At 55.0% G+C, this 10,767-nt stretch overlaps 2 protein-coding genes across 6 annotated transcripts in view; both read right to left on the bottom strand.

Annotated features, from left to right (window-relative positions):
- Nucleotides 1-243: 243 nt before the first annotated feature.
- On the bottom strand, nt 244-7,073 carry RBM44 (RNA binding motif protein 44). Of its 4 annotated transcripts, none has more exons than XM_051623890.1 (12): nt 7,054-7,073; nt 4,607-5,601; nt 4,450-4,502; nt 3,987-4,142; nt 3,541-3,834; nt 3,150-3,267; nt 2,847-2,943; nt 2,467-2,610; nt 2,016-2,353; nt 1,679-1,815; nt 1,439-1,590; nt 244-1,052 (listed from the first exon to the last, which is right to left on the bottom strand). In XM_051623890.1, the coding sequence occupies exons 2-11, from the start codon at nt 5,513-5,515 to the stop codon at nt 1,443-1,445; spliced, it is 2,394 nt and encodes a 797-aa protein (XP_051479850.1). In that variant the 5' UTR covers nt 5,516-5,601; nt 7,054-7,073; the 3' UTR covers nt 244-1,052; nt 1,439-1,442. The 4 variants fall into 4 exon arrangements, with proteins under 4 accessions (XP_051479850.1, XP_051479852.1, XP_051479849.1 ...); XM_051623892.1 differs by lacking the exon at nt 7,054-7,073 and having other exon boundaries at nt 3,541-3,566; nt 3,660-3,834; nt 4,607-6,711; XM_051623889.1 differs by lacking the exon at nt 7,054-7,073 and adding an exon at nt 5,675-6,711.
- A 990-nt stretch (nt 7,074-8,063) lies between these two features.
- The window catches only part of LRRFIP1 (LRR binding FLII interacting protein 1), a 43,015-nt gene continuing 40,311 nt past the window's right edge, over nt 8,064-10,767 (bottom strand). For both annotated transcript variants that reach the window (XM_051622731.1, XM_051622730.1), the window contains one exon: nt 8,064-10,505. In XM_051622731.1, the coding sequence (XP_051478691.1) occupies nt 10,395-10,505 (111 nt within the window). In that variant the 3' untranslated portion in view covers nt 8,064-10,394. The remainder of the gene's footprint in view (nt 10,506-10,767) is intronic.

Here is a 10,767-nt window from a genome sequence, read left to right as displayed (position 1 = left end):
CGATGCCGGAGCCTCTCCCGGTTCCATCCCCCCAGCCCGGGGCTCTCCCGGCTTCTCTCCCGGTTCCATCCCCCCAGCCCGGGGCTCTCCCGGCGCTTCTCCCGGTCCTAGCCCCGCTCACCCAGCAGGACGCCCAGCACCCTGGGCAGCAGCAGGGCCACCATTCCCAGCGCTCTGCTCCGGGCCCGGCGCAGCCCGGCCCCGCTCCGCCCCGGGGGCAGGACGGGAGGCGGGACACGGGGACGCGGGGACGCAGAGACACGGGCCGAGGGGGAAACGAAGGCGCTGGAGTTTTTCTAGCGAGTAGAGAGCTCGAGCGGCCACAGCTCAGGGGGCTGTGCCTTCATCAAAGGGCTGGGAGGTCATCACCCCTTCCCCTCATCACTTCTGTTCCCACCAAGCAGGACAAGTGGGATGAACATCCTTCTGCTTTCCCACCGACCCAGCTCCATCCCTAACAAAGACACAGCAGAGCAGCAGCTGCTGCTAAGGAGGGAGCAGAAAAGGCCCAGCTGGAGGTGGAGGACCAGGCTGGGGCTGCAGGAGAAGAGAGAGAGATGTGAGAAGAGCACAGGGACAGCTGTTGGAGGAGGGATTGGAACCTTTATTCCAATTCACTCACTCAGGTGAGTGAATGAAGTCCACTCTGAAGCCCTATGGAATGTGGGCTTCCCACTGTCCTTCCCCCAGGACACCACAAAACTGAGATGTAGAAGCCCTTCCTCTGCTGCGAAACCACCCCAGAATGAAGGGTGTGTCCTTCAGCCTGGAGAAGTCTTGCTTCACTCAAGTGTCCTCTTCCCACCTCAGAGAAACCTACTGAACTGCTTCCAAAAGCTCCAGGGAACACCAACAACAGGAATCATCTCCAGAAAGGGTCAAACAGCTCCAAGTGACCTGCAGGTCATGCTCCCTGCTGGAGTTTGTCATCAAGAGCTGCTGAAATGCATCAAACAAGGGACACAAAACCATCCTGAAACAAAATGGATGGGAGAACTTGCAAAACCAGAAGTATCTTCCAGAAATGGTGGGTTCTTCATGGTCAGAAAGACCTTAGGAAGGAAAAAAATACAGAATAAAAAGCAAGAGTTAAATGTTGCACATTCACATTCCAAGTGAAAGAAAAGGAACATCAGCAGCTCTGATGCCCCAGAGACCCACCAGAAGCCACATCAATCATTCAAGGTGGTAGAGACCCCATGAGTTTGTTTGTCCAGGTTCTAGTTTTGCTTTGCCAAGCCCCTTGGTGTGGTTTGAAAGGTTGAACCTGCAGAGGGTTCATTTCCCAGCTCGGCTTCCAGGCATAATGTTTGGTGCTGACAGAACTTGGAGACCATCTTGGTCACCAGGAAATACCTGTCCAGGTGTGACTAACCTGGTCAGGCCACACAACCACACCAAGTCCAGTTAGTTTATCCCTGCAGGGTCAAAAACTCACTTCTCTATCCTGCTTTTCCTCCCTCTGCACAACTGGGGTTTGGTTTCCTCAGAACAGCAGAGGTCTTTTCCATAATGGAGCTGATGGACAAGCCACTCAAGATCCCATGGTTGTCCTTCCTCACCTCCAGCAGAGCAGCCATGATCTTCTCTCTGTATGAAGAGAAGAAATCCTAATTTTGCTCATTTTTTGGGCAAACTGGATGCCAAAGAAAGCAAGGCAGGAAGGACACCCAAATACCTGTTGGCCTCGGGGTGAAGCTGCTGGAGCTTCTTCATTAATTTGGTGAAGTTGCTCAAGTTCAACATGTTAGGGGGGATGAAGGCGTCGTGGGAAGAGCAGGGAGCAGAGCTTTGCTGCTGGACATCAGCCTGGAACTGCACCAAAAGCAGAAAGAAGTGAAGGGGCTGCAAGACACAGCGTGTCTGTTGCTAATAAATATCCCCGTGGTGGATACAAAGGGATGAACAAGGTGGGAAGCCAAAGGTGGAGAAAAGCAAGAGGAAACATCTGCTGCTGCCTGAAGGAACTCGGGGCAACCATCATCTGGCTCAACCACTCAAAAAAAGCCACATACCAAAAACCCTTCAGCTTGCTGACCAGGGCGCTTGGTTTCTGAGGGCACTTGAGCAGAGGATGAAGGTCCTGAAGAAGGTTTGGGGAGGAGAAGGGTTTTCCTAGGAGCAGAGGTGGCCTCAGCTGCTCTCCCAGGCTTGAAGGCTGAAGGGAATGTTTGATCCTCTTCGTTTCTCTCACTGTTCCCAGCAGGTGGGATCCCTTTCCCAAGCTTCTTTCTCAGCACTTGGGAAGGGAAGCCTTTCTGGGCTGAAGGCACCTTGTCAAGTTCAACACTTGCTGCTCTTCCTCTTCTCTCCTGCTTCCTGCCCTCCACAGCTAAGTTGGCTTCATCAGTGTCTTTAAAGGAGAAAAAGTGGAAGAATAAGTCTGGAAAGTTCCCTGTAGAACCCGGTTGGTTCCCTGGAGAGCACTCCAACCACCACCCACCACTAGCAGGCCCAGCATCTCACCTCTTCGATCGCCTTCTTTTCCGTGGGGCTTTTTTGTTGTTCCAGGTGGGACTGAAAAAGCTTCTCCTGCCAAGTCCTCCTCGGCATCAAACCAAAATTCCTTCCCTTCTTCGTTCTTCACCCAACTTTGAGGGGCAAAAACACCTGAGTGTGTTTAAAAACCAGGCATGGAGAGCCAACTTCTGCATCTGGAGAGGACTCCTCCACCCCTGGGTGCCAAGATGTGACACAGTCTGGTCATTCCAGGTGACAAGACTCAGCCAGAGGGGACAAAGTGTGAACCATTCCACCACAGAGAGGACAGCTGAGGACCCATGGGTATGTCCTACACAGGGTTAGGGTGGTTTTCCCCCCACTGTTGGGACTAGAAGGTCACTCACCAATTCCCACATCCTCTTGATGTTCTCCAAAAGCCCTGGAGGAAGCAGAGTCACTTGGCTGCCCAGCACCAGTTTCACCTCCAGCCTGGAGACCACCCTACAAACAGGTTTCACTCGTGTCACAGCCCTTGATTAACCATTCTTCTGAGCTTCAGAAAATCAACTGATGAAAAACCCACATTTTTTAAAAGTTAACCCACCCTCAAGAAACCTCCCCCAGGTTGTTTGATGGTGAAAGGACCACCCCAAATCCTGGTGGCAGCTGCAAGGAGAACCCCATCCTGAGCTGAGATCTGCATCTACCTGAAAGGACTTCCCAGCATCCATTAAATGAGTCACCAAGAAGTCCCTGTGGACTGAAATGTTCCCTCCTTCCAGTCCTGGAGCTTCAAAGGCAGCTCCTCTTGGGGCTGAAACAGAACTGAACCAGAAGCAAGACTTTCACACCAGAGTTGAAACCGCAGTTTCAAAGTCTACGACAACCCTGAGTGCCCTGAAATATTAATTCGCAGCTTTCCAAAAAAGAAACCAACTGGGCAAGCAGGGAATCAGGAAAACCCCCTGGATTTTGGAAGCTCTTGTTCGAAAGGTGGGAAAAGCACCATGAAATCAAGTCACTGTGCTCAGAGTGAACTCCTGAACTCACTCCTTGTCTCTGTGGCCTCCAGCCAAGACACAAAGCAGGGCTACTTACTCACTGCAAAGGTCCTCTTGGAACAGCTGCCAAAAGAAGATAAAGAAAAGGTAAGATTTGTCTTCATTTTCCCCAAGAAAGGATTTGTGTCCCAACCCAAAAGCAATGGAGAGAATTACCTGGCAGGGGACGTACGGAAAAGAGGCTGGGAACACGTTCACCTCCACTGAGAGGGGTGGGAGGGCACTCAAGGGCACCCCCGTTTGGATCTTCACCCTCATGCTCTTGTATTTCCTCTTCAGCTCTTCCAAGACCAAGAGGAGAGATGAAACCTGTCTGGTCTTTCCATGACATCTGACAAAATATGGAGAAGATTAACTGAAGAGATTTGACTCTTCTGGAATTTAAACATTGGATGGTGCTTAAAGACTCCCCCGCAGCCATGATGAGTAATTAGTGCTTTGTAATCAAGTGATTACACCTGAAGAGGAGGTGGAAGCACGTACCTGATGGTGTCCTCCAAAGCTGGGGTGCAGACCTTCAAGCAGTGCTGGTAGCACAGCTGGTAATGAGCATTGAGGACCTGCAGCTCTGCCTCCATCGCCCTCTGCAGGCTCTCCTGGCAGCAGCTCCTCACGGCTGGTGAGCCAAGGTGGGACAGCCTTGAGGACAATTACATCTTCTGAAGCCTTTCCAGCCAGCAGGGACACCAACCACCCCAGCAGCTCTGCTGATCTGCCCTTGGTTTGTCTCCACAGCCACCACCCACCCAGCCAGTGCAGGGCCAGAATGTGGTTTCCCTCCTTGTCCCCTCCTGGTCTTCCCCCAACTTCAGGAGGTCTTCAGCTGGTTCCTCCCACCCACCCTGAGGAACAGCCCCCAGCGACCTCTTGGGGCTTCTCCATCCTGGAAAAGGAACCATCTCCACCAGCAGCTGGAATTCCCAACCGAGAACCATTCCTCACCCACCTCTCAGTCTTCAAAACCCTGCTCCCAAGTTCAGCTTGGAATTCCTGCTGCTCCTGAAGAAAAACAAAGTCCCACATTTGTCCAAAGAAGCTCTGAGCAAACGTGTATAAGTAAAAATTGGTTGGATGTTTGTTGCTTTTTAAAAAAAAAAAATTACCTGATTTTCTGATTTTTCAGCTGTTGAAATATTGTCCCCCCGGTGTCTGTGCAGTGGGAGCTGTGACTCAGTTTTCCCAGTGCCACCAGCACCTGCAGGGGTTACCCAGCACCATCCTGGGGGTGGAGGATTGTCCATCAGGGTTATCTCAGTGTTGACGGCCCTGGAGAACAGACAGAGCTGAGCACTGGTGCTCCTGCTGGTGGTGAAGCAGGCTCGGAAATCAGAGCTGGCATCCACAGCCTGGTGGATCCTGGAGGAGCTTTTCAGGTCTTCTTCAGAGCTCAGGCAGCAGGTGTTTGCAGGGGAGGATTCCTCTCCAGCTTCCAGCTCGCCAGTGCAGTCTGGCAGAGACACAGAGTCCTGGAGCTCTGCTGCTGGGCAGCTCTGGTCACACTCGGCAGCAACAGAACCACCTTCTGAAACATCAAGATGTGGCTCCTTTGCCAACTCACTCCTTGCAGCTTCATGTGCTGGATCCATCAGCTCCAGGGCTTCAACCTGCCCAGAAAACTCACTCAAGCTGCTCCCATCCTCCACATCTGGCTCGTGAGCACTCAGATATTCCAGCCGGGAATCTTCATCTAAGAGGCTTTGCCTGCAACCATCACACCCCCCACATTTGAGGTGGGGGTCTCCACATGCCCCTCCTGACACAGCAGCTCCTTCCTTGCTTTCCTCCTGCGCCAGCCAGCAAACCCCCTTCTCGTGGCACATTCCAAGGTCTGCAGCTGCAGAGGAGCCCCCAGAAGGTGTGAGCTGCAGGCCTGATGCCCCATGTTGTGCCTGCCCAGAGGGGCCAGCTCCTGCTGCAGCATCTCTGCTGAGCAGATGCTGGTCCCCCTCAGAAGAAGACAGAAGGTCTGAAGTCTGATGGCAGGACCTCCTCTTGATCCTCTCCAGCTCCATGGGACACTTCAGCCCTCCTCCTCTCCTGCTGCAATCACTGCAGCTCCTCCAAGGCACCAGCCTGTCTCTTTCTCTCACCTTCTCACCTTCAGAAAAAGAAGATAAGTTCCACGATGTACAGGATGGCAAAAGTGATTAAAAATATGTTAAACTAACCACCTTGTTTTTCCCTCCTTCAGGCAAGGACACAAGCCAGGAATAGCATCCTCAGAAACCCATCAATCCTATTTTGCTCCACTCCTGGGAGTTTCCACCCTCTTCCCACTGAAGCGTATCTTGGCTGACTCATCAGAAGCCCTGGAGATACACAGGGAGCTCTCTTCCCATGCAGGCAGCGACTGGGCAAGTCAGGATCCTGATGGATTCTGAGACCACAACCTGACCCTGCAACGTTCCCAGTGGAACACTGGCCTGTAAAGCCCTTCTTCCTATGGAAAAGCTGGATCCATGGCCACTAGGTTTATCGCAGGGAACATCCTCCAGGCCAGGAGAGATCAATGGGCTAAAACTACTTGAATGGGCAAGTCCAGAGGAGGCCACGGGGATGATCCAAGAGCTGGAGCCAGGCTGGGAGAGTTGAGGTGTTCAGCTTGGAGAGGAGAAGGCTCCAGGGAGACCTGAGAGCACCTTCCAGTGCCTGAAGGGGCTCCAGGAAAGCTGGGGAGGGGCTTGGGACAAGGGCAGGGAGGGATGGGATGAGGGGGAATGGATTAAAAGTGGAAGAGGAGAGATTTAGGAAAAAATTCTTTGGTGTGAGGGTGGTGAGACCCTGGCCCAGGTTGCCCAGGGAAGCTGTGGCTGCCCCATCCCTGGCAGTGTTGAAGGGCAGGTTGGATGGGGCTTGGAGCAACCTGGGCTGGTGGGAGGTGTCCCTGCCCATGCAGGGGGTGGGACTGGATGATTTTTAAGGTGACCTGGGGCTGGGGCAGTTGGAATGAGATGACCTTGAAGGTCCCTTCCCACTCAAACCAGCTGGTGATTCTATGAGTAAAAAAGGTGAACTTGGAGCTCTGTGCCTCCGCAGAACTCAAAACCCTGGTGTTGGGGAAGGGGGGAACACACGTTGATTCCTTTCAATTCTGGGGCAAAAAAAGACCTGTAGGAACGGCTGGGAATCTTGACAACCACGTGTAAGACAGAAGGGAAAACAGAAGTGACTTCCCTCCCCCCAACACTTTTTCCTTGAACAAGAAGCACACCAGCTGCCCCGGCTGAAGAGTAAGCGCGGTGGTGGTAGCTGCTCCTGAGGCAGCTGGGAGCTCCGGAGCAGCCGGGGGGGAAGGAAGGGGGGGCTCATGGCAGTCTGGGGGGAAAGGGGGGATTCTTCTTGGCATCCCGGGGGGAAAGGGGGCCCCTCACGGCACCCTGGGCGGGAAAGGGAGGCCCCTGACAGAACGTGAGGAGAACAGGGGGCCCCTCACAGCCCCCCACGGGCCGGGGGGGAAGCGGCAGCCCCTCACGGCACTTCACAGAGGAAGGGGGGAGCCCTCACGGCACCCCAAGACAGAGGAGCCCCCAGGCAGGAAAGGGCCACTCACCCCGTCCCCGCAGGAGCCGCCCCCGCTCTCGCGCCCGCACCGGCCGCCCCGCCCCGCCCGGGGGCCGAGCCAACCGCGCACGCGCCCAGCGGCCGCCAGCCCGCGCTCCCAGCCCATTGGCTGGCGCGGGGGGGGGGGGGGGGGGGGGGGGCGCCCGGCTCTGATTGGCCGGTGCTGCCCATGAGCCCGCCCCCCGCTGCCCGCTCCCTCGTCTCCTCGGGGCGCCCGGGACCGGCCGGGCGGGGCGGGAGGGGGAGGGGGAGCGGGGGCAGGGGCGGGAGGGGGAGCGGGAGGGGGAGCGGGGCGGGAGCGGGAGCGGGGCGGGGCGGGGAGCGGGAGGGGGAGCGGGGCGGGAGGGGGAGCGGGAGGGGGAGCGGGAGGGGGAGCGGGAGGGGGAGCGGGGCGGGGCGGGGAGCGGGAGGGGGAGCGGGAGGGGGAGCGGGAGGGGGAGCGGGGCGGGGCGGGGAGCGGGAGGGGGAGCGGGGCGGGAGGGGGAGCGGGAGGGGGAGCGGGGCGGGAGGGGGGCGGGGCGGGGGCGGGAGGGGGGGCGGGGGCGGGGGCAGGCCCGGCGGCTGCTGCTGCTGCTCCTGCTGCTCCGGCCCCGCTGCTCCGGGCCGGTGCTTCCTTTCCGCAGACGCCGAATTCTTGGCGAGCGCCGCTGCCCGCCAGACGCCGCCCCCATAACCCCCGCACCTCCGGGTGCGCTGCACGGACGCGGCGTCACCGCAACAACGCCCGCAGTGGGCGCGGGGTGGAATTCAATGCAATTGGCGCCTCGTGGATCAACCCCGCTGCCTCTTGCCGTGAAGCGATGAGCGGTTCCTCCCGCCGAGGAGGATTCTTCCAGGGAAAGCCGCTGCCGGCGGTACCGGTCGGCACGTCCGGTGTCAGCGCGAGTCCCGTTAACATCTCGGGGTGTCTCGGCGCCCGCGCCCACCCACCGGGGCGCACCCGAGCGGCGCTGGTGGCAGCAACGTGTCCGGAAGGAAAACCAGCCCCTGACACCAGGATAATCCAAAGGAAAAAAAAAAGTCTGTATTTTCCAAGAGAACTTTTACCAGCAACGCCCTCGCGCCAGACCTCCCCAGCTCCCCAGGCAAGTGACGTTTCTGTCGGCGTGTGCCGGTCTCCCTTTTCCACACTCCTCATAGGTTTGACCTTGGGGGGGGGAAAACTCAAACCAACCAAACCAAAACCATGTTGGAGAACATTCCGTTTGCAAATGATAAAATGATGCACGTTTTAAACAAAGCGATTTTAAATACAAACTCTAGGCAAACCTGCCCTGGTTCTCCCCCAGGAGCTGCTCCTGGCTGGGCTGGGTAACAAGGATCTCACCCTTTGGAGATCCTTGGAAAGGACTGGGGTTTGTGCTATAATTATTACCATTCAAAGCCCTGTTCTTGTACATTCTTCTCAAGGAAAAGAAAATAATTTGCAGCAAACCAAGCAGTGTTTTTTCTTCCCTTATTCTACAGCTAAATCCTACTGAAAGGGGCAGGGGAGGGGGGAAATCATGGCTTGGACATTCAGCTACTACTTCAGCACACACAAAAGGTTCCTACAAAGAGCAAATCCAGGTTGAAATGCACGTCTGGTTTCTGTCATGAGGTTCATGCTCATGGGGTGTGAGATGGGAGAGACTCTGAAATCATTAACACGTTTGAAATAATTAACACATCCCTTCTTGATGAGCCAAGTCTGACTTTTCTCTCCTTGGACCGACGCACAGTTGCCACCTCGTTCCTCCTGAGTTGTGGCAGGAGGGAAGAGTTTTCACCTCCACCATGAACTGACCACAACGCTTGATCATCAGGAGTTACAGCTCATTTGTTTGCACTCTGAAAAAAATACAAACCACCCTTAATTGTTTTGAGGCCCTGGAGGCTTCACACACCAGAAATGAGACGAGTTGACCACAGGGAATTGGACATTGGTATCCACAGCCATGTTGAGGTATTCCACAAGAAACCTGGCTCTCCACCTGAACGTTCCTTCTCCGAAAACCCCAAAAGAACCCAAAGCCCCCAGCTGGAGTAGAAATTTCATTAGGGACATTCCTTTCATCCCCACAATTTGATCAAGGAGGACACGCTTCTTTCCCCAGGAGCACAAGACCCTTCACCGTCTTTTCCCTGGTGGTTCAGTCCTTCATTCCTCTCAGAAGAGAGGACAAGGTGTTAATTTTCCAGCCAAAGCAGAGCAACACATTCAGCCAATGGGTTTTTTGGTTCATTTCATTTGTGAAGGTGCTGAAGGGAGATCCCAGCCCATCCCCTCCACGTGGAAAATAGCAGTGGTTGAGACTCCCAACCTCCAGAAAAAGGCTGGGGAAACATCTGGGATTGGAGAGATGGGGACTTCATATGGTCTCCTGGGTTTGGTGGTGCCTGTCCACCAGGAGATGCTGCTCCATAGCTTTTCCAGGAGGGCTCAAGAAGGAAGGACAGCTGGATTCCTCCTGTTCTCCTTTGAGTTGTACATCCAGAGCCACTTCCAACAACCCGGAGCTGCATGTCCTAACAAACTGCCCCCACCACCTGTGGTGGTGGTTTTCCTGGGAAGTGGAGAAGCTTTAGGATGACCTCAGGGAAGAACTTGCAACTTCCCAGCATGTAGAAAAACCCCACCTAGGCAGGAGTGTTTCCTAAAGTGCTTCTTGGGCTGAAATACCACAAAGTTGCTCATTCCACAAAGCCGTTGCCTACTTGCCCTGAAATGAAATAGTCCCTACAATTCAACTGCTGCAAAAACCCCTCCCAGCTCCTTGGTTTTCTTGGCAAAGTCATTTTAAGGTCACTTTTAGCTTCCAAGACCATCTTCTCCCACGGTTTCCATGGGAGGAATTTTGCTTTGTAATGGCTTGTGGTTCCACAGTGATTTGAAGATGAAAAGCCTACCGTGAGTAACTCAACCGTCATCGCTAAATTGCCAATGTCACCATGAGAAGGTCCAAAAACTGGAGCGTTTTGTTGTCTTTATGTTTTCCAGCAAGACACAACAATCCCAGTCCAGGTTCAAGTGTTTCCTTGGCATGCCAAGGAGTGGCTGCTGTGCCTTCTGGATGGACAACTTGAGGTGATGTGCTTCTTCCATGGTAGAGCAGCTTCCAAGAGCGGCACGGAAGGATTCCACTCCCCTCAACAGGCACAGCCGTTTGGATCAGCTGCTCCCAGGTTTCTGGTGCAGTGGGTTTGGATCTTCATGGAGAGAACCACAGCTGGGTGGCACGGAGCTAATGCTGGGGTTGTCTGTTCCCAGAAGGCATGAGAGAAAGCAGCCCAGGCAGCAGGAGACAGAAGCAGGTGGGAAGTTGTTCTGGGCCTGTGGAGCAGCTGTGCTTATTGCTGAGACAGCAGAGCGCTACGGTTGGCCTTCATCTTCTCCAGACGTTTCACCAGGTGCCCATTGCTGACTTCCAGCTCTTCTGTTTTATCCAGTGCTGAACGAAGCTGAAGGAGGGAAAAAACCCAACAACGCCCATCAGTTTGTGCAGGGTTTTCCCTTTCCAAAGACAAAGCAAGGTTTGGAATCTAAAGAAGCATGGGCAGCAGGGCCAGGGAGGGGACTGTCCCCTCTGCTCTGCTCTGGTAGGACCCTCCTGGGGAACTGGGGCCAGGTCTGGAGCCCCCAGCACAGGAAGGACACAGAGCTCGTGGAGTGAGGAGGCCACAGAGATGATCCAAGGGCTGGAGGAGCTCTGAGAGAGTTGGG

This window comes from Apus apus, chromosome 6 (assembly GCF_020740795.1).
Source record: "Apus apus isolate bApuApu2 chromosome 6, bApuApu2.pri.cur, whole genome shotgun sequence".
Lineage (NCBI taxonomy): Eukaryota > Metazoa > Chordata > Aves > Apodiformes > Apodidae > Apus > Apus apus.
This window is presented reverse-complemented; position numbering and strand designations above follow the sequence as displayed.